Here is a 24,533-nt window from a genome sequence, read left to right on the forward strand (position 1 = left end):
ATACACACACAGCCCCACACAGACACACACACACAGCCCCACACGGACACACAACCCGCCCCCACAAACACACAACCCCACACAGACACACACACAACCCCACACAGACACACACACACAGCCCCACACAGACACACACACACAGCCCCACACGGACACACAACCCGCCCCCACAAACACACAACCCCACACAGACACACACACAACCCCACACAGACACACACACAACCCCACACAGAAACACACACACAGCCCCACACAGACACACACACACAGCCCCACACGGACACACAACCCGCCCCCACAAACACACAACCCCACACAGACACACACACAACCCCACACAGACACACAGCCCCACACAGACACACACACACAAACCCACACAGACACACACACACAATCCCACACAGACACACACACACAACCCCACACAGACACACACACACAGCCCCACAGACACACACACACAACCCCACACAGACACACACACAACCCTACAGTTACACACACAACCCCACACGGACACACAAACCCCCCCCGCACACACACACACAACCCCCCCACACACACAAAACCCCACACAGACACACACACACAACCCTACAGACACACACACAACCCCACACGGACACACAACCCCCCCCCCACACACAACCCCACTCAGACACACACACAACCCCACACAGACACACACCCATACTCACACAATCCCACACACACCCATACTCACACAGACACACACGCACAACCCTACAGACACACACACAACTCCCCTCCCCCACACACACACGTAACCCGACACAGACACACACACACAACCTCACACAGACACACACACACAACCCCACAGACACACACACACAACCCCACACACACACCCATACTCACACAATCTCACACACACACACGCAGTCCCACACACACACAATCCCCCACACACACAACCTCACATAGACACACAACCTCACACAGACACACACACACAACCCCACACAGACACAACCCCACAGACACACTCACACAATCCCACACATATGCTGAAACAATCCCACACCGCCACACACACAATCCCACACAGACACACACACACACACTCACACAATCGCACACAGACACACTCACACAATCCCACACAGACACACACACACACAGCCCCACACAGACACACAGCCCCACACACAACCCCACACAGACACACACACAGCCCCACAGAGCCCCACACACACAACCCCACACAGACACACAGCCCCACACAGACACACTGCCCCAGACAGACACACACACACAACCCCACACAGACACACACACACAACCCCACACAGACACACACACAACCCCACACAGACACACACACACAACCCCACACAGCCCCACACACACAACCCCACACAGACACACACACAGCCCCACACACACAACCCCACACAGACACACACACACAGCCCCACACACACACAGCCCCACACAGAAATACACACACAACCCCACACAGACACACACACAGCCCCTCACAGACACACACAGAGCCCCACACACACAGCCCCACACAGAAATACACACACAGCCCCACATACCGCCCCACACAGACACACACACACAGCCCCACACAGAAATACACACACAGCCCCACACAGACACACACACACAAACCCACACCGACACACACAACCCCACACAGACACACACACACAGCCCCACACAGACACACACACACAGCCCCACACAGACACACACACACAGACACACACACACACACACAACCCGACAGACACACACACAACCCCACACAGACACACACACACAACCCCACACACACAACCCTACAGACACACACACAACCCCACACGGACACACAACCCCCCCCACACACACACAACCCCCCCCCCACACACACACACAACCCCACACAGACACACACACACAACCCCACACAGACACACACACACAACCTACAGACACACACACAACCCCACACGGACACACAACCCCTCCCCCCCACACACACACAACCCCACACAGACACACACACAAAACCCCACACAGACACACACACACAACCCCACACAGACACACACCCATACTCACACAATCCCACACACCCATACTCTCACCATCCCACACAGACACACACGCACAACCCTACAGACACACACACAACTCCCCCCCACACACACGCAACCCGACACAGACACACACACACATCCTCACACAGACACACACACACAACCCCACAGACACACACACACAACCCCACAGACACACACAACGCCACACACACACACAGACACACACCCATACTCACACAATCTCACAGACACACACACAATCTCACACAGACACACACACACAACCCCACACAGACACAACCCCACAGACACACATACACAACCCACACAGACACACTCACACAATCCCACACAGACACACACAACCCCACACAGACACACACCCATACTCACACAATCCCACACACCCATACTCACACAATCCCACACAGACACACACGCACAACCCTACAGACACACACACAACTCCCCCCCACACACACGCAACCCGACACAGACACACACACACATCCTCACACAGACACACACACACAACCCCACAGACACACACACACAACCCCACACACACACCCATACTCACACAATCTCACAGACACACACACAATCCCACACAGACACACACACACAAACCCACACAGACACACACACACAGCCCCACACAGACACACTCACACAATCCCACAGATACACTCACACAATCCCACACAGACACACAAACACAATCCCACACAGAAGCGCACACACACATACTCACACAGACACACACACACACTCACAAAATCCCACACAGACACACACATACATACTCATAAAGACACACACATACACTTACTAATAGAGACACACGCATGTACTTACACAGACACTCACACAGGCACACACATGTACATACCCACACAGTCACACGTATATGCTCACACAGACACACATATATACTCACACAGACTGTCATGTGAGAGTACTTTTAAGACATGGATGTTTAAGCAACGTACCTTTCAGAAAACAGTGATGTCAGAGAGTGGGTGGAGCTGAGGTCAGGTCAGCCATTTTGCAGTTTTAGTTTTGCAGTTTCAGTTTTGAAAAGAGCTTGGGGAGTGTCTGTGTTTGCAGTGAGCTGGATCTCTGCCATAAAAGACTATCTCTGGATCATTTGGGTGATTTAAACTCATAATTGTAAAGCCTTTAACCTGATGTGATTCTGTTTAAAGGTGTTAAGTCTCTTGGAAGTTTGAAGGAACATTTTGAGGAATTATTTACTGTTGCAATATTTTCTGAGTTATCTTTGAAGTAAGGGGTGTTAAGAGATCCAATGTTTATTTAAGATGTAAAGTTGAGTTCATGGAATAAACATTGTTTTGTGTTTAAAAACCCACGTGTCCATAATTGTAATCCCACACCGAGGGAACAAGCCGTGTGCTAGGAAAAGCAACAAATCCATTAAAGGGGGAGGTTGGTTGAACTCCATGATACATTTTGGGGTTCTGAAAACGCCTCGCCCATAACACAGACATACACATGTACATACTCACAGACACACAAGTACATATTCACAAAGACAGACATGTACATACGCACACAGACACACACATACACTTACTCACAGACACGTACATACTCATAGACACAGACATACATACTCTCACATACATACACACATACTCACACAGACACACACATATATATATATACTCACACAGAGACACATGCTTCTACTCACACAGAGACACATGTACATACTCACACAAGCACATACATATTCACACACACAAACACACATGAACATACTCACACAGACACGCACATACATACTCATACTGAAACAGACACAACCTGACACAGACACACATGTTCATACTCACAGTCAGACAGAGGGCAGAATCTTCTGCCTTCCACTGTAGCGATATCAGTGGTGGGAGGACATTTAATTAGGCAGGAGGGTGGCTGATGAAAGCCCTAATCTTCCCTTCTCCACCCTGTGGCGTTAAGGTTCAGTTACCAGCCATTGGTTTTACAACGCACGGTAGCATCTTGGTTAGCACAGTGGCTTCACAGCGCCAGGGTCCCAGGTTCGATTCCCGGCTTGGGTCACTGTCTGTGCGGAGTCTGCACGTTCTCCCCGTGTCTGCGTGGGTTTCCTCCGGGTGCTCCGGTTTCCTCCCACAGTCCAAAGATGTGCAGATTGGCCATGATAAATTGCCCTTCGTGTCCAAAAAAAGTTAGGAGGGGTAATTGGGTCAGGGAATAGGGTGGAAGTGAGGGCTTAAAGTGGGTTGGTGCAGACTCTATGGGCCGAATGGCCTCCTTCTGCACTGTATGTTCTATGTTCTATGTATATGTTCTCCCCAGCGGGACTCACTGTGCAGGAAGCCGGAAAAGCAAACACTGTTGGAAGTCCCTCATTCACTGATTGAAGGACCCAGCATCCAGAAGGAGGCGGCTTGCTACCAGACACCCCCCCGGCCTTGTTGGTGACACTGCTCCCACCATCACTCACCCGTGCCGGGTTCCATGGTGATCCCGGTCTCAGGTGGCTGTAGTACCAGCAGCTGCCAACGCCTCCTCAGTGGCGCTGCTGATCAACGAAGAGCTGTTGCCTTCTGATTGAGCAGCAGGTCTCGGTGGGCAGGGCCTTCATCCTCAAGGGTCCTGGGTACCGGGCAAGGCATGCCGCTGCCCAGGTAGGTGCTGACCAGTACTTATTTTGAAGGGCCCACCGAAAAAGTGGCGGCTTGGGGGTCTCGTTGGCTCTTCAGCCCACAGGCAAGATGCCCGTCACTTCCATTAAAAACATGTTAAACACCCAAACATATATGTACATAATCACTCACATTCACAAACATAAACACTCATAAATAGGCACAATCCCACACATAGATAGAATCAATCACACATATCCTCTCTCACACATATGCACAATCACAAACACACAATCAGTCCTGGGTTTTATGAGTTAATTGATTATTCCACTTCTGAAATTAGACTCCCCATTTCCATTGAAACAATGCAATACCATAAAACATACAAAACATATGCTTCCCTTTCCACCTGTGCTCATGCTAAACATGGTCTTTTCATTTTGGACAGTGCTACTCGTGTACAAATCAGTACTGCAATCCACCTTTAGCTGTTCATTCCCCTCTCCAAAGTTACATTCGCACTTCCGAGGCTTTGACCGCCCATTATCCACGGTTCTCTGCAGCTGTTGCTCCCCCGCCCTCATCCATGTCCCCCACTTGATCCTTGCTTTCCCCATCCTCACCGTTCACCCTTGTATGGGCCCCCCCCCCCCCCCCCCCCCCCATCTCTGGCCGCACAAGACCATGAGGATGGGGTGTGAATACCTCTGATGAACAAGCGATTGGGCCAATCATTGGCAGATCTGGCTGGAGCTCATGAAGTCAATCACTTTGTCATTCCACACCAAACACAGATGGCGTTTAGCTAGTGTTATATTTTCTGGTCGGAACCTCGTCCTTTTCTTAGATGGTAGCCCTTGACTGCGAAAACATTCGCCGCCTGTTTACCGGTTCGCAGAGCCAGCTACACGCATTGCCTGACAGGCACACGCAGGGGGAGATGTATCGTGCACCACCCCACCACCAAGCTCTGTGACTTATCACTTCTTCCATTTAATGGTTGGGAAATCAAGACTCCAGCGCAATGTTGTCAGCCCTCCAGGACAGGAACTGAAGACTAATCTTCAGGACACTCCAGTGAGCAATGGTCCGGGAGGAAGTCGCATTAAAAAGATTTAATTTTAATTTTCTTTGAACGATTTTATGTCTGAATTAGACAGACATTGGAGATGGGGGAAGACGGCTGTGAAAAACCCATCCAATCAGGTACTGAAGAGTATTTGCGCCTTTCAAGTGGGGCGACGGGACAAGCCAGTGGCGGACACGGAGAGGGTGGGTGGGGTGCATGGCAGTTGGGGGCTGAAGGTCATTGATGATACTGCGAAGAACACCCCCAACCAGAGTTATGGAGTGATAGAATCTGCCAATACTGAAGGAGGTCATTTGGCCCATCAAGGCCTGTGTTAGCTCTTTGAAAGAACTTTCCAACTTAATCTCATGCCCTAGGTTTTTCTCCATAACCCTGCAAATTAGCTTTCCTCGTGTACACGCCCAATTATCTTTCGAAACTTCCTGTGGAATCTGATTCCACCACCTTTTCTGGTGGAGAAACAGTTTTTCCCGACGTGTTTGATCAAACCCCACATGGGGGAGGGGGCACAGAGCACAGTGGTTAGCACTGTTGCTTCACGGCTTCAGGGTCCCGGGTTTGATTCCCGGCTTGGGTCACTGTCTGTGAGGAGTCTGCACGTTCTCCCCGTGTCTGCGTGGGTTTCCTCCGGGTGCTCCGGTTTCCTCCCACAGTCCGAAGATTTGCAGGTTAGGTGGATTGGCCATGATCAATTGTGTCTTAGTGTCCAGGAATGCGCAGGTTAGGTGGGGTTATGGAGATAGGGCGGGGCAGTGGGCCTAGGTGGGGCGCTCTTTCGGGGGTTCGGTGTAGTCACGATGGTCTGAATGGCCTCCATGTGCACTGTAGATTTCTGAACACCTCTATTCTCTTGCCCCTCAGCCTTTTCTGCTCTCAGTGACCCAACTTCTCCAACCTGTGCTGTCAGTCTGAATTTACAGAATTACTCTAAATAAGATTTTAGCAGGCAAATCTGGTTACATGGGTTAAAAAAAATCAACAAAGTTTTGAGTCCTCGAAAAGTTTTGAAGAGCTTTCTCTCCATAAAACTTAGCTGCGCTCTTCACCTTGCCAGGAAATCTCATGCAGCAGGTGATCAATCTTTGGGGCTCTGATAGGGGGTTTTCCTCACTCCCGGCACAGCGCACAAAGCTTGGGGTTCACGGTAAATGGTTCTGACGTCCATTTAAAAATCTGAGTGAGCATCAAGGCTAGTCAGTCACATCCACCCAATCAGCGTCCCCCTAAAACCCTCCCACACTTCAGCTTTACAAGTAGAAGAAGAGGAAGTCTACCTTCGATTGGTTTGGGTAGAAAATGGGAGGATGGCTTTGTTTTCTTTACTCGGTTCCCCTTCATGACCTGGCCTTCTTTGTTCAGTCCCAGGAACCAGGCTCTGCCTGACTCCTGCTGCCGGTATAGAGTCGAGGAGTAGATGACGTAATAGTTCTCAAAAACAGACTCCTTGAACTTGCATTCTGCCGTGAAAAGTTCCTGTGGCAAAAAACACACAATAAAAAAACATGATCGGCTTGCTGCAAAGTGACAATGGGCACCCGGGCGCAAGCATGAATTACCCTGCCTGCATTTCCTCTGTTTCACACACATGTTAGTTGCTCGACGTCTAAATTTTAAGCTGACGCGAAATGTTGCTAGCTGTAGGCCACTTGCACCAACCTCTCTTCACCCATCACCGGCTGTGTTGACTGACCTACAATGATTACTTGCAAAACAGATTAGAGGGATAAAATAAAGGTTAGCCTGGCTCACAAGTGAATCCCGGAGACATCAATGAGCCCAGTTTCTTCGGCTGCTGGCTGCGGTGTTGCAGCATGCAAGATTTCAGACCTCAACAATGCAATTTTCCACAGCAGCAAACATGACGTTGGACCTTGATGTAAATCTGCCCGCGCGATGGCCGGATTTTTCCACGGCGGAGGAGACACAACATTGAGCGCCGTTGTGACCAGGTCCCGCTGAACGCAATGGCAATTTGCACGGTTCGCCGGCGGGAGTGGAAAATCCCGCCCAATGGGTGGGAGCGGGTTAGGGCGGAGTCAAACCCAAACATTTCGTGGAACCTGACCCCAAACCTGACCAGCGTGCGCATGTCCCAGTTATTACTTTGCTGTGTATAAATTGGCTGCCAGGTCTTCCTGCAACTGACCACATTCCAAAAGATATTTCATCAACCGTGATGCACTTTGGAAAAACGCTGAAGGACGCCGGGAAAATGCAAATTCTTTTATCTTGATCCATGAAAATCAATAATATTGGGAAGTGCGAATTTCATTCAGCGTACAGCAGCTGTTAGGACATAGGAGCATTTGGATCTTGACTTGATGGTGTTACAGCTTGACAGGTCTTTCCCAAGCAGCTGTCACAATGTACTGTCAATGTATGTAAATGTTCGAGGTTAAAAACGAGAGCACAACACATTGCAACATTGAATGGCCAAAGAGACAAAAAGCGCGGCGTTCCGCACAAATTAAATTGTGTCGAGACATGTTCACGAAAGGTGGAAATGGACAGAAATGTCGTCAAGGCTTATCTCCAAGGACTGCTACAACTCATTCAAAGTGTAAAATTTCACAATGCCTGATACATCCTGTTATAATGAAAATTAGCCCTTGCTATTACACAGGACCTTCTCATGTCAGAGTGCCTGAATGCTATTTGTAAATTATTATATTTTTATGTGTTTAAGGTGATCAAAGTTGACGGACTGGAGAGAAACTTCTTCTTGTGTCTTGGGTTAGACCGTGTCCGGAGTCAATGCATTTAGTTCTGGGCATCACATCTCAGGAAGAATACATTAGCCTTGGAGGAGATGCTGCATCGGGTGATGGGTTAAACTGTGAGCACAGGTGCACAAACGTGGCCTGTATTTGAATATAGAATATTGAGAGGCATTTCAAGGGCTCTCCTGTCGTGGGGAGAGTCCAGAAGAAGACAACGTAAACTTAAAATTGGGGCCATATTGTTCAGGGATGATGTCAGGAAGCTCTTCCTCACACAAAGTGGAGTGAAAATCCTTTTCCCCCAAAGAGGCTGCTTTGCTAATACTGTAAAACTTGGTATCCTGTACCCTTCCACTAGTCTCAATCTCCCTCCCGGAATTTTATGGTTTGGCACTGTATGGAATAACAGCAGTGTTTTGCGACATCAAAAAGAACAGTGTCACCAACAATGGTACTGACTCTCCAGTTTAGAGTTGAGAAGGGGAATCTAAATCAAAACGTGTTCCACGGAGCACTTGAGAACGTGAGTTGCTTTTGTGGGTTTACCCTTTGACACGGGAGAGATCTCGCTTGCTTTTCTTCCAAACCATACCATGGGATCTTTACCAGCCATCGAAAGAGGCAGAGGAGGCCTCAATTTAATGTGTCATCTGCCTCCAACAGATCAGCCCTCCCTCTGTAATGCACTGGAATATCAGCCTGGACTTGGTGCTCAGGTCTAGAGTGGGACATAAAACTAGGACCTTCCGAGTTAGAGTTAAGAGTGCTGCCCACTGAGCCCATGGCTGAATCTGTAAGGGAACAATTTGCTTATGTAAAATAATTAGTGTTCGGCTCCATTTAACCATTCAGCAGTTAAAAATCCAGGTACTTGTGGGCATCCGCGAGTGCCAACGGCAGAGGATAGCGGGGCTTCTGGATCTCACTCCATCTGCCCCTCAGTCCCATAGAGGAACCCAGGGCCCCTCAACCTCCCATTGGAAGGAGGATCAGCTGGTGCATATCCCGGGGCCTTCCACCCAGGACACTCTGGGGCTGTCCAGCCCATCTGACTCCCCCCCGCCCTCCCCCCTTCCTGTGACTGACACAGCTCCAGCCGCACACACGGTAGAGGGCAGCGGTGGCACACCCAACAGCAGGTTGGATGCATGGCGGCTCTCGCTCCTCCAGAAGCCGTTCGCCAAGGTCATCTCAGACAACAAGGCGTGACAGACAGCAGACCACCCCCCACCTCAGCAGTGGATCCTCAGGAAACACTCAGACTAGCGGTACAGATAGGAAGGTTAAAAAAAATAGCATCTCAACCTGGGCACGGGTCATGTTAGGCACTTTTACACCTTGAACACGCATGTTGGTATGTCAACACCTATGTTATGTATTAAATATCACCTGTTGCAACCTCTTTGAACCTCCCCGCTCTCATTTGATTGCTGCATGTCCTCGTGGGGTATTACAGCACAGAAACAGGCCCTTCGGCCCATCTCGTCCGTGCCAGCTATCAAGAAGCTAGCTCCTCCAATCCTATTTTCCAGCATTTGGCCAGTAGCCATGACGTTTCAAGTACTCCCCTAAATACTTCTTAAAATTGTGAGGGTTCCCGCCTCTACCACCCCCTGGTCAATGCCTCCTCCACTAAGGGGAAAAGTACCTTCCTGCCCAATCTACCTCTGTCCTTCATGATTTTATACACCTCAATCAGATCCCCCTTGGGCCTTCACTGCTCCAGGGAAAACAACCCGAGCCTATGCAGTCTCTCTTGAAGGCTGAAACGCTCCAGCCCAGGCAATGTCCTGGTGAATCTGCTCTGCACCCCCTCCAATGCAAGCACTTCCCTCCTATCGTGTGGTGACCAGAACTGCACACAGTACTCCAGCTGGGGCCTAACCAGAGTTTTATACAGCTCCATCATAACCTCCCTGTCCTTATGTTCAATGCTATGTGACAAATGGAGGATTTTAGGAATATTGGATCCTAAATATTGTGGCAATTTAAGGGTTAAAAACCTGGGCTTTGAGTGTGTTTGGCGGCAGTGGTCATATTTTTTAAAAAGGACTTTGTTTTTCAGGGCCTGGGAGCTTTTAGGAGGCAGAAGGTGACATTGACCAGAGGAATGTATTTTTCAGTCTGGGCTAATGCACTGTGTGGTTTGATTGGGGAAAGTCTGGGGAGTTAATGCACTTTCAGCCTGGAAAGTTAATTTGTTTTTTAGCTTGGGGAGATGATGTCAATGCTGGGTAGAGCTAAGGGATTTAGAGACATTTTGAGAACGCTTTGGAGAGGAATTGAAATCTAATCTGTCTGACCGGCCTACAATTTCCTGTCTTCTGCCTCCCTCCCTTCAGTTGTGTTATATTAGCCACTTTCCAGTCCTCTGGGACCCTCACTAACTTCAGTGATTCCTCAAAGATCATCCCCAATGCCTCCACAATCTCCTTCAGAAACCTGGGATGAGCTTCTGTTGTTCCTCCCGAATAACCCCCAAAGATTCCTGCCATTGCTGTTCCGCTGCCTTCCCTGCTAAGACTTCTTTTCCAATCAACTCTGGCCAGTTCCTCATAGAACACAGAACATGCAGTGCAAAAGGAGGCCATTCAGCCCATCGAGTCTGCACCGACCCCACTTAAGCCCTCACTTCCACCCTATCCCCGTAACCCAATAACCCCTCCTAACTTTTTTGGTCACTAGGGGCAATTTATCATGGCCAATCCACCTAACCTGCACGTCTTTGGACTGTGGGAGGAAACCGGAGCACCTGGAGGAAACCCACGCAGACACGGGGAGAACGTGCAGACTCCGCACAGACAGTGAGCCAAGTCCGGAATCAAACCTGGGACCCGGGCGCTGTGAAGCCACAGTGCTAGCCACTTGTGCTGCCGTGTTGCCCAGTCCTCCCTCATGTCTTTGTAGTTACCCTTATTTAATTGTAATAGTTACAACTGATTGCAGCTTCTCCCTCTCAAACTGCAGAGTGTATTCTATCATACTGCAGTCAATATAATATGGGTAAATGTGAACTTGCTCACGTCTGTATTCTTCCTGCCAAAGCAGTATATCATTTAAGTGCTGAGAGATTGCAGAACTCGGTGGTACAGATGGATTTGGGCGTCCCGGTACAGGAATCACAAAATGTTAGTGTGCAGGTACAGCAAGTGATTAGGAAGGTCAATGGAACGTAGACGTCTATTGCAAGGGGAATTGGATATACAAGTGGGGAAGTTTTCTTGCTTCTGCACAGGGCCTCGGTGAGACCACGTTTGGAGGACTACGTACAGTTTTGATCTCCTTATTTGATAAAGGATCTAATTGTGGGAGAATCAATCAAGAGGAGGTTCCCTCAACTCATTCCTGGGGTGAAGAGCTAATTGTACGGAGAAGGGTTGGTCTTTTTACCCCTTGGAGATTAGAACGAGAGGTGATCTCATTGAAACACATAAGATCCTGATGGGACTTGAGAGGGTGAACACCGGGAGGGTGTTTCCACTTGTGGGAGAGGCTGGAACTAGAGACATGATTTAAGAATAAGGGCCAGGATTCTCCGACCCCCCGCCGAGTCGGAGAATCCCTGGGGGGAGGCGCGAATCCCGCCCCGCCGCCCCGACGCCGGCTTCCCTATTCTCCGGCGCCGTTTTTCGGGGGCTGGCGGGATTCCCGCCACGCCGGTTGGGGGCCGTTGACAGGGGCTCCCCCGGCGATTCTCCGGACCCCGACGGGCCGAGTGGCCGTCCAGTTTTGGCCAGTCCGCCGGCGTGAATTACTCACCTCACGCACGGCGGGACCTGGCAGTTAAGTGTGCGGGGGCGGTCCTGGGGGGGGAGGGGGCACGGGGGGATCCGACCCCGGGGAGGGGGGCGCACGGTGGCCTGGCCCGTGATCGGGGCCTACCGATCCAGCAGGCAGGCTGTTTCCGTGGGTGCCGTGTTTCCTCCACGCCGGGCCCCTGCAGGGCTCTGCCGTATTGCCCGGGGGCCGGCGGGGAAATATGCTGTCCGGTCTGCGCATGCGCGAGATCACGCCGGCTATTCCGCGCATGCACGAACTCGCGCCGGCCCTTCGCCGCCGGCTGGAGCGGCGCCAACGACTCCGGCGTCAACCTAGCCCCCGAAGATTTGGAGAATTCCTCATTTTCGGGGGCTGTTGACGCCAGAGTGGTTGCCGCCGGTTCTCCTGCCGGCCTGGGGTCTTAGTTCCCAGAAAGGAGAATCCCGCCCAAGAAGTCTCCTTTTGAGATGAGGAGATTTTTCTCTCTCAGAGGGTCGTTAGTATGAAGAATTCTCTTAACAGAGAGCAATGGAGGCTGGATCATTTAATATATTCAGATTCACTGCAGCTTTAAACAGATTTTGATAAGACCAGGAAGGCATGGTTTGTTGGGAAATGAGGGCAAGAAAATGGGATTGAGACCACGACCAGGTGAGGCATGATCTTATTGAATGGTGGAGCAGGCTCGAGGGACCAAATGGCCTACTCCGACGTTGCCATGGTATCCTGGCCAGTATTTAGCTCTCAAACAAAATCACTGAAATATATCGCCTGGTTATTCTTTTAGTACCGTTTGTGGGACCATGTGTGCACATTCTCTTTTGCATTTTTCACAACAGTGACTGAAGTTCAAAGCCCTTCATTGGCTGCGAAGCGCTTTGACGCAACGAGAGTGGCTGAGGCCTGGAATGGACAACCTGAAAGTGCGGCGGAGGTAGGATTGTGAGACATCCTGTGGTTATAATGGCACAATCTAAATGCAAATACTTCTTTCCCTCTAACTGATTTTCAATCTATGCCATCCTGGGGAGTTGTGTTACATAACGATACAAGTCTTTGCATGAAGAAATTTATGCTGAATTCACATTTGACGGATTTAAATCGATTGGTTAAAATGTCAGGGCAGTGATGAGACATTCTGGCATTATTACTGTTCTTTTTCTTTTATCGGGGAAAGCCACCTAAAGCCACAATACCTCAGTCCCGTCCATCTTCACACCAATTGTTAACACGGAGGTTAACCTAGTGCAGTGGCTTTGTTCCAGACTCGTAATCCAAAGGCCGAGGCCAATGACCCAGGGACACGAGGTCACATTTCACACAGCGACCGAGAATATTTAAATTCAATTAAATAAGTCTCGGATAAAGAAGTTGGCACGGTCGCACAGTGGTTACCACTGTGGCGTCACAGCGCCAGGGTCCCGGGTTCGATTCCCGGCTTTGTTCACCGTCTGTGCGGAGACGGCACGTTCTCCCCGTGTCTGCGTGGGTTTCCTCCGGGTGCTCCGGTTTCCTCCCGGAAGACGTGCTGTTAGGTGAATTGGACATTCTGAATTCTCCCTCCGTGGACCCGAGCAGGCGCCGGAGTGTGGCGACGAGGGGATTTTCACAGTAACTTCATTGCAGTGTTCATGTGAGTCTACTTGTGACAATAATAAAGATTATTATAGCCACTTACTTGACCTAAATGGAATCCAGATCCACAGCAGTGACTGCCTCTGAATCGGCCGACCAAGTCTCTCTGAAGGCAGGCCAATACCTTCCCAAGGGTAGTTAGAGACGGGCAATAATTGTTGGCCTTGTCTGCAACGTTCCCTCGATTTTCTAGTTTGTTGTGTGGCCTGTTCATTTCAGTGCATGTTATCTTTGAATCCTTTTGGCCAACCATATCTATGCGATATCTTAAAGAGGACAACTTGTGCGGGGTACCTTCCAGGTTGTGCACGCAGCTGAAGTGGGGACATTGCTTACATCTGATACCCAGGTTACGTGGTAATCATTTGGTCCCTGTGCTGTCTGGATGTGTCTGCCTGCAGCTGCTTTCGACACACCAAGTTGGGCCTTGGTTTGAAAGCCTCGCTTTTACTTTCCAGGGCCGGGATTCCCCGAAATCCCGGCCAAGTGCTGACGCCGGAGTCAAACCTGGCGGGAACAACGCCGGCGACAATGGGTCTCCAGGCCCAGTCATTCTCCTCTTCCTCAGGGACAAGAACGGCGCCAGTGTGCTGTGCGCTGCTCCGGCGCCGAAAGCCGGCCCCACACGGCCGGCGTGGGTCCGCGTATCCGCGCCACGGCCGTCTCCACACCGGCCCCTGGGCAACATGGCGGAGCCCTACAGGGGCCTGGCGCAGAGGAACATAGGCCACCCCCCCCCCCCCCCCCCCCCCCAGAATGAGCATGCCCGCCGATCGGTAGCCCCCAATGCTTGGGCCACCGTGAAGGGCCCCCCCCTTCCCGGAGGCGGCTCCCCCCGCACCCCACCAGGACCGCCCCCGCAGCTAGAACGCAGATGTCCCGCCGGGTGGGACTATATGTGAACCACACCAGCGGGACTCGGCGGGCACTCGGCCCGTCAAGCGGGGAGAATCGCCGCCGGGGCCGCTTTCAACGGCCGCCGACTGGCGCTGCGGCGACCGCACCGCGCGATTGCCGCCGATTCTCCGGTCGCCGGAGGCCCACCTCGGAGCGGCGTGGCGGGACTCGTGCCCCCACCCGGCGATTCTCCGACCCGGCGCGGGCTCGGAGAATCCCGGCCCAGTATTTTCAGCACCTGCTCAAGTCGGTCGATCCTAACTGCGGAGAGGCGAGGCGGCTCGCGGGGTCCTTCTTGCCAGCTTGGTTTCTCTCCTGATCGAAAAATCCAAAGTTCTTCCGGGTGAGATGAGTTTCGGTTCGAGCGGAACGTGGCAATGCTCGACTCAGTCAGTGTTCACCTTGGACTTGCCTTGTTGCTTGTAGTCTGGAGGAGGGGCAACTCTGACCGTCTGAGCTCTGGATCAAGATTTCCGACTGACTTCACCTTCTGAAATAATTCAAAGGGGAAAAAGAAAAAGACAGGAGACCAACTAAATCTACCACCAGGTCGGCACTTGTGGGATGAGGGATTTGTTAGCTAAAAGCATGCCGAGTTATTTGCGTAAGTCGTTACATATTCTTGAGGTGCTGACTGTACAATGGTGGTAACCCCGAAGGGGGCTCGACAGACACCTCCCCCTCCCCCCACTCCATCTCGCATGACCCCATTTTCATTCTGCTGGATCCAAAATTCCTCATTACTCCACCGGGGAATTGTCTGGGGTAATTTAGAGCTGGTTTGACAGGCTGCTGGGACGTCAGTCAGGGATGGCTGCCTAACTTCAACCTCTCCGCGCTCAGTGTCAGGTACATCGTTGGTAACTGACATCACACTGTGAAAACAAGTCAAGCCCTGAAAGCACAAATGAAAATAAAACGCCCCGGCTACCTCTCGGCAATTTTAACCATCTCACTTCCTCTCCCACAAACAGCGCTCAGCTGTGAAGGAGAGACCTTCTTGACAGCCAATTTGTACACAGCAAGCTCCCACAAACAGCAAGGCGATTTATTTGTGAGGTATGCCGATTATCACTTGCCACAACACCAGGGAGAATTTTCCCACCCTTCTTCAAAATGGTCCCATGGATCTCTTAATGGCCTCTTGAAAGGGAATATGGGATTTTGAGTTGGCAGCCCACGCTGAAATATTACCTGGATGTGGAGGTGCGTTGCGGTGTGCCAATGGCCTGTCTTTGATTTTTTTTTTTTGTTCTTCGGAGGAAGTCTCATTTTTATCCCCCAATTCGAAAGGGAAACCTGACCGCAGCGGGGACTGCGGTGTGTTTTGCACACGAGGCGTTCGCAACCCACACAAGAAGGCCAGAGGAAAATGTCGCGGAGTTGGGAATGCAGGAGAAAGTCAGATTTCCTCCCGAACACCATTGTCATTTGCTGGGCAGGATTCAGGAAGCCCATGAAAAGCAGCTGAGGAGTGGGAAACATCCTGGAAGGTAAGTGCAAAATGTTTTGACATCTTAAAATTACACAGGGATCTGTATTGTAAAGATAAGTTGACCCTTACATTGATTAGCATTTTGTAATTGTTCACATGCATTACAGTATTTCTCCAATGGAGAAAGTACCACTGCAGATTTAAAAATGTAAGGAAGTCCTCTGCTGTCATCTTTACGAGTTCTGATCCAATTGAACCAGCAAATCTAAAAACTGCTTCTGAAGATAGAAGAGATGGTCTGTGCCGGCTCCTGCATCCATTGATTTAAAGGCACTTTGCTTTGAAATGGAAATATACACCTGTTCCATCAGTGGAGCTGGAAGTTTTTGTTATGACAGCTGTTCCATCATGAATGCTTGGCTGTGTTTCAAAAGCTTCCATTCAGCAGGTAACCTTCTTGATTGGAGACTATTGAAATGTTCATGAGCCTAAAACAGGAGGTTATATCTTCGATGTGGTTTATTGTTTGTTAATAAGCCTAATTGGCATTAAAGGATTACAGCTTGTTTTCCCCTTGTACCTTTTAGTTCAATGAAATAATTTTAAAAAGGAATTGATGACAGTGAGTTTCAATTCAGGGTTTTCTAAGGTTATTAGCGGATTCATCATTTTCTACCTGATTTTAAAATAATTCTCAATGCTATTGCATGACTCCTGAGAACTGTACATAGCGCATACTGGGGGAATAGCTATAGAAGATAAATGAGGGACATAGAAGTGGCATGGGATGACATGGGGTATGTGAGGGATCATGGAGAAATTTGAGAGAGTGGGGTCTGTTTGCGTGGGGGGGGGGGGAAGGGGCAAGGCTTAGGGGCCTTTAAATGGTGTTGGGAGCAGGGCTGCCATGTCAGGGAACTGAGGCGGACCCTTCCAATGTCCTGCCTCTACACCCACATCCCTCCCACACTCCTTCGCATCCTACAAAAAAACACCGTGAATCCGATTCTTGCCTAAAAAGATAAAAATCCCTTGTAAAGTCCCACATGGGTTGGGTACACATTTTGCAAACCACCCAGGTGCGTGAGTTGGGTTTTCCGGAGCCCAGCTGAAAATTGCCTCCCCCACCCCGACTTAAGGAGTGGCATCTGAACAATCTTCTGCCTCTGAGGTGGGAGTGCTGCCCACTGAGCAATAGCTGATACTGTGAGTGAGGGGTGGCACGGTAGCACAGCGGTTAGCACTGTTGCTTCACAGCGCCAGGGTCCCAGGTTCGATTCCCGTCTTGGGTCACTTTCTGTGCGGAGTCTGCACCTTCTCCCCGTGTCTGCGTGGGTTTCCTCCGGGTGCTCCGGTTTCCTCCCACAAGTCCCGAAAGACGTGCTTGTTTGGTGAATTGGACATTCTGAATTCTCCCTCTGTGTACCCGAACAGGCGCCGGAGTGTGGCGACGAGGAGATTTTCACAGTAACTTCATTGCAGTGTTAATGTAAGCCTACTTGTGACACTAATAAGGATTATTATAATTGTCATTCAGTATTATGGTATTATCATAGAATCATAGAAGTTTACAGCATGGAAACAGGCCCTTCGGCCCAACCAGTCCATGCCGCCCAGTTTTTACCATTAAGCTAGTCCCAGTTGCCCGCACTTGGCCCATAACCCTCTATACCCATCTTAACCATGTAACTATCTAAATGCTTTTTAAAAGACACAATTGTACCCGCCTCTACTACTACCTCTGGCAGCACATTCCAGACACTCACTACCCTCTGAGTGAAGAAATTGCCCCTCTGGGCCCTACTGAATCTCTCCCCTCTCACCTTAAACCTATGCCCTCTAGTTTTAGACTCCCCTACCTTTGGGAAAAGATGTTGACTATCTACCTTATCTAGGCCCCTCATTATTTTATAGACCTCTATAAGATCACCCCTAAGCCTCCTACGCTCCAGGGAAAAAAGTCCCAGTCTATCCAGCCTCTCCTTATAACTCAAACCATCAAGTCCCGGTAACATCCCAGTAAATCTTTTCTGCTCTCTTTCTAGTTTAATAATATCCTTTCTATAATAGGGTGACCAGAACTGCACACAGTATTCCAAGTGTGGCCGTACCAATGTCTTGTACAACTTCAACAAGACGTCAACAAGACATATTCTGTGATTCCTGTACGTTCACACGTGTACTTCCATGAAAATCACTGCATTTGAATTTGTATTCATAAACAATATATTTCAGAAAGGTAGTGAACAAAGAAAGTCTGACCAGTGCTCGTGTAACATCCAAAAGTGCATCAATCCATTTATGCAAATTGACGACCATTAAAATGTCTGAAGGACGTGCAGAGGTAGGAAAAGGATTTTTTTTACTTTTAAAAGGGTGTCTCAGAAGAATAATGAGTCCACCCCCTGATGTTCTGCGTATTCCCTATCAGGATCAGAAACAAATTAAACACTCAAACATTTGCGCACAACAAACTCCCACAAGCAGCAATGTGATAATCAGCAGATGACCTGTTTTTTTAGCGATTAATAGTGGTGGTTGGGGGATGAATGTGAGTTTGGGAGAAATACCCTGCTCTTTCTCGAATACTGTCCTGGGGGATCTTTCAGGCGCAGTCAATGTCTCGTCTGAAAGGTGGCGCCGCAGTGGGAGTGCCAGCCTGAATTGTGTGCTCAGGTTTCTGGGGTGGGACCTGAACTCATGTTACTCTGGCTTGAGCGCTACCCCAGCATGCTTGCACTCAATGAGCGTGGCTCTTCCTTTTCAGCGAATCACAGAGGTTCAGATCCAATTCCATCGTTGCCCGGTGACAACTGCGGAGGGAGAAAGAAACCAGGCGTCACGTCGGACACAAACATGCCTCAAGCCATCATGGACAGGGAGATGGGACCTCAAGATGGCGCAAGGATGAAAGAGAGTGGAGAAGGAAGGGGAGAAAACATGGGAACGAGAGTGAGCCAATGGTCTTTCTGGCCCGAAGGTGATCGCTGAAGAACCAGCCTCCAGTCGTGGAGCAGAAGGCCGATATGAATCTAGAGTGAGAGGATCATAAAGGGTCAGCCAAGCTCAGTGTTTGCACATTAGCCTCTGAGTCAGAGGGTTCAGGTCCCATTTCAGACACTTGACCTGTGATCTACGCTGACACGCCCAGTGTAGACCCGAGGGAGTGCAGTAGGATGAGACATCAAACTGTTTCTATTCCCTCTCAAGAAGATCAGGAGAGCTCTCCCTGGTCAATATTAATCCCTTAACCACCATCACTAAAACAGATTATCTGGTGATTACCACACTGTTGTTGGTGGGAGCTTGCTGTGCACAAATTGGCTGCCATGTTTCATAGATTATCATAGAATTTACAGTGCAGAAGGAGGCCATTCGGCCCATCAAGCCTGCACCGGCTCTTGGCAAGAGCACCTTACCCAACGTCAACACCGCCACCCTATCCCCATAACCCAGTAACCCCACCCAACACTAAGGGCAATTTATCACGGCCAATCCACCTAACCTGCACATCTTTGGACTGTGGGAGGAAACCGGAGCACCCGGAGGAAACCCACGCACACACGGGGAGAATGTGCAGACTCCGCACAGACAGTGACCCAAGCCGGAATCGAACCTGGGACCCTGGAGCTGTGAAGCAATTGTGCTATCCACAAGGCTACCGTGCTGCCCCATTACCCACGTTACAATTTCAGAAGTACCCGATTGGTTGCAAAGCATTTTGGGATGTCCTGAGGTTCATGAAAGGTGCCACAGAAATGCACGTCTTTCTTTCATAGGATGGATGGCGGATGTCTGACATTAGAAATCACAGAGATGTAATTGGCACACCCAGGTATCGGGGCACTCCAGAGGTCAATCAGAGGGTAATTGAAGCAGCGTCCAGATTTCTGGCTCCAGACCAGAAGTTATCAGTCGGACATGCTGAGTTTCCCTATTTTTAAGGATGTGCTTTGCATCTGCTTTGCAAGTGCGACGCTGTGGAGCGGGGTGTCTGGGCTGAAGTAAACAGATGGTGGACGTGATAAATGGACAGATGGATAGACAGACAGAGGTTAGATCTGAAACGGAGAACTCCCAGACATCTTCAAACATCAACCAGGGTCTCCAACGCTCTCTCACCGCGACGAATCTATGTGCCATTCCGTTAGATCAGTGATGGGCAACCTGCCACTCGGGGGCCACATGCGGCCCATCTGGGGTCTGAGTGTAGCCCCTACGAGACATGTTGTTGACCGTTGCAAACGCGCAGGGTGGCCCCATTCCGCTGAATCACACGTAAAGCGAGGGCGAGTGAAGCGAGGAGCGAGCTGATTGCTCACAACACTGACTGTGAGAGCCGAGAGCTCCCTCTGCTTCCAAAGTATAAATATTCCTTTTGTTTTTACCATTTGAAGTTGATGACAGTTCTATTAATATAGAAATGATTAAGCATATTCTATAACTCGAAATATTGGGCGTGTGATTAAATGTGTTTTATTAATGGAGTCATGGTTAGTGAACAAGTCCAGTTTCAATCTTGCGGCCCACTGGGGTGAAGGAGGGTTACTCATGCGACCCACTCACCTGCCCAGGTTGCCCACCGCTGCGTTAGATAGCCGAGTGCTTCCCCACAGCAATGCTTCTAGATCCTATTCAATGCAGAATAAATCAGCCAGGCCAATTCTGGCCCTTATTTATGTACGAAGAAACTCAAGAAATCTAGAACTCAACTCAGGAAATCTAGAACTCAAGAACCCAAAACTCAAAATACAAGAGAGGGATTGGATTGGATTTGTTTATTGTCACGTGTACCGAGGTACAGTGAAAAGCATTTTTCTTTGAGCAGCTCAACAGATCATTAAGTACATGAGAAGAAAAGGGAATAAAAGAAAATACATAATAGGGCAACACAACATATACAACGTAACTACAAAAGCACTGGCATCGGGTGAAGCATACAGGGTGTAGTATTAATGAGGTCAGTCCATAGGTGGGTCATTTAGGAGTCTGGTGACAATGGGGAAGAAGCTGTTTTTGAGTCTGTTCGTGCGTGTTCTCAGACTTCTGTATCTCCTGCCCGATGGAAGAAGTTGGAAGAGTGAGTAAGCCGGGTGGGAGGGATCTTTGATTATACTGCCCGCTTTCCCCAGGCAGCGGGAGGTGAAGATGGAGTCAATGGATGGGAGGCAGGTTCGTGTGATGGACTGGGCGGTGTTCACAACTCTCTGATGTTTCTTGCGGTCCTGGGCCAAGCAGTTGGCATACCAGGCTGTGATGCAGCCTGATAGGATGCTTTCTATGGTGCATCTGTAAAAGTTGATAAGAGTCAATGTGGACATGCCGAATTTCCTTTGTTTCCTGAGGAAGTATAGGCGTTGTTGTGCTTTCTTGGTGGTAGCGTCGACGTGGGTGGACCAGGACAGATTTTTGGAGATGTGCACCCCTAGGAATTTGAAACTGCTAACCATCTCCACCTCTACCCCGTTGATGCTGACAGGGGTGTGTACAGTACTGTGCTTCCTGAAGTCAATTACCAGCCCTTTAGTTTTGCTGGCATTGAGGGAGAGATTATTGTCGCTACACCACTCCACTAGGTTCTCTATCTCCCTCCTTTATTCGGACTCATCGTTATTCGAGATCCGGCCCACTATGGTCGTATCGTCAGCAAACTTGTAGATGGATTTGGAACCAAGTTTTGCCACGCAGTCGTGTGTGTACAGGGAGTAGAGTAGGGGCCTAAGTATGCAGCCTTGCGGGGCGCCGGTGTTGAGGATTATTGTGGAGGAGGTGTTGTTCATTCGTACGGATTGTGGTCTGTTGGTCAGAAAATCGAGGATCCAGTTGCAGAATGAGGAGCCAAGTCCTAGGTTTTGGAGCTTTGATATGAGTTGGCTGGGATTATGGTGTTGAAGGCGGAGCTGTAGTCAATAAATAGGATTCTAATGTAGGAGTCCTTGTTTTCGAGATGCTCTAGGGATGAGTGTAGGGCCAGGGAAATGGTGTCTGATGTGGACCGGTTGCAGCGGTATGTGAATTGCAGTGGATCAAGGTGTTCTGGGAGTATGGAGGTGATGCGCTTCATGATCAACCTCTCGAAGCACTTCATTACGACTGAAGTCAGGGCCACTGGTCGGTAGTCATTGAGGCACGTTGCCTGGTTCTTCTTTGGTCCCGGTATGATGGTGTTCTTCTTGAAGCAGGTGGGGACCTCGGAGTGGAGTAGGGACAGGTTAAAGATGTCCGTGAATACCTCTGCCAGCTCGTCCGCGCAGGCTCTGAGTGCACGACCAGGGATCCCGTCTGGGCCCGTCGCCTTCCGAGGGTTCACTTTCAGGAAGGCCAATCTGATTTTGGAAGCTGTGATGGTGGGTATGGGAGAATTATGGGCTGCTGGGGCACTCGCCAGCGGATTGTTGGTTACCTGCTCGAACCGAGCATAGAATGCATTGAGTTCATCGGGGAGGGGTGCGCTGCTGCCAGAGATACTGTTCGACTTCGCTTTGTAGCCCGTTATGTTGTTTAGTCCTTGCCACAACCGCCGAGAGTCTGTCTGTGACTCTAGCTTGGTTTGATATTCTCTCTTGGCATTCCGGATGGCTTTGCGGAGGTTGTACCTGGATTTCTTGTATAGGTCAGGGTCGTCTGCCTTGAACGCCTCAGATCTGTCCTTCAGTAGGGAGTCAATCTCGCTATTGAGCCATGGTTTCCGGTTGGGGAACATACGTACTGCTTTCTTTGGCATGCAGTCATCCACACATTTGCTGATGAAGTCTGTGACGGTGGTGGCAGACTCATTTAAGTTGGTCGCTGAGTTTTTAAATATGGACCAGTCCACTGTCTCTAAGCAGTCACGTAAGAGCTCTTCTGTCTCCTCGGACCAGCACTGCACAACCTTCTTAGCTGGATTCTCCCACTTGAGTTTCTGCTTGTATGCCGGGAGAAGGAGCACCGTCTTATGGTCTGATTTCCCAAAGTGCGGTCGGGGGATGGAACGATAGGGGGGGAGGAGGAGGAGGGGGGGTGGGGGAGGAGGAGGAGGAGGGGGGGTGGGGGTGGAGGAGGGGGGTGGAGGAGGAGGGGGGTGGAGGAGGAGGGGGTGGAGGAGGAGGGGGTGGAGGTGGAGGAGGGGGGGTGGAGGAGGGGGTGGAGGAGGCGGGGAGGAGGAGGGTGGGGTGGGGAGGAGGAGGGTGGGGTGTGGTGGAGGAGTGTGGGGAGGAGGAGGGTAGGGTGGGGGAGGAGGAGGCTGGGGTGGGGGAGGAGGAGGGTGGGGTGGGGGAGGAGGAGGGTGGGGTGGGGGGGAGGTGGAGGGTGGGGTGGGGGAGGAGGAGGGGGGGAGGAGAAGGGGGAGGGTGGAGTGCGATGCACTGCGCGGGGGTGCTGGTGGGACTAGGGATCCCCCATTATGGTGAGTTGGGGCTTGGTAGAGTTCGGGGTCGCGTTGGGAGCTCGAGAGATCTCGCTGCACTGGAGTTCCGAAAGGCGGAGCCCCTCAGTGCAGGCAATGGGGCTGAGTGCAGCCTCGGACAGGCGTTTCTCACTGAGGCCTATATCTAACCGGGTGGGTGTTAGATAGCGGGGTGTATCTTGGCCATCTGAGCGCCAGGAAACACGTGGCTAAACGCACTTGCAATGGGACTCTATTTCCATTTGGTTAGATCGGATCCGCTGGAACTCCCTCCCTAACAGCACTTTGGGTGTACCTACAGCAGTGCAGTGGAAGGTTCACCAACATCTTCTCAGGACAACAAAGGTGTCGTGCATTGAATGCTGGCCCTGCAATCGATTGTCCACACACCAGGAACAAGTGAAAAGTAAAGTTTTTCTCATACCACCCTTCAGTTATCCTTGACCGACTTTTCTGCAATCTTCAGTCATTGTTAAGTTTTCATCCCTGCTATCTTTAATCCTCTTAGCATTATCTGCAATTGCCTGCCTCAGCTTTTGTGCGCTAAATCTTTCTACTCATCTTCCTTTCTGGTTGGAATGGGTTTCATATGTATTTTCCTTTGAGCAGTCTGAAAAATTCCAATTTGACTGCACCTTTTATCTCAAACACCCCTGGCGTGTTCATCATTCGCCTCTATACAACTTGAAGTATGGAATTCACAAACCCCTCGACTGTAGGGTCACTTAGCTCAGTTGGCATGGTCAGCTGGTTCGTGATCTGGATGGACGCCAATAGCACGGGTTCAATTCCCGTAACCACTGAGGTTATTCATGAAGGTCCCTTTGTCCCTTGCCTGAGGTGTGGTGGCCCTCAGGTGAAAGCGCCACCAGCCAGCTCTCAAAGGGGAGAGCCGCCTTTGTTCC

The 24,533-nt window shown here is 50.3% G+C and overlaps 1 protein-coding gene across 4 annotated transcripts in view; it reads right to left on the bottom strand.

The window, feature by feature from the left end:
* The window catches only part of LOC140389521 (fibroblast growth factor 12), a 712,332-nt gene that overhangs the window by 25,557 nt on the left and 662,242 nt on the right, over positions 1 to 24,533 (bottom strand). For all 4 annotated transcript variants that reach the window (XM_072473699.1, XM_072473698.1, XM_072473697.1 and 1 more), the window contains exon 4: positions 7,070 to 7,268. In XM_072473699.1, the coding sequence (XP_072329800.1) occupies positions 7,070 to 7,268 (199 nt within the window). The remainder of the gene's footprint in view (positions 1 to 7,069; positions 7,269 to 24,533) is intronic.

Source organism: Scyliorhinus torazame, chromosome 14, assembly GCF_047496885.1.
Source record: "Scyliorhinus torazame isolate Kashiwa2021f chromosome 14, sScyTor2.1, whole genome shotgun sequence".
Lineage (NCBI taxonomy): Eukaryota > Metazoa > Chordata > Chondrichthyes > Carcharhiniformes > Scyliorhinidae > Scyliorhinus > Scyliorhinus torazame.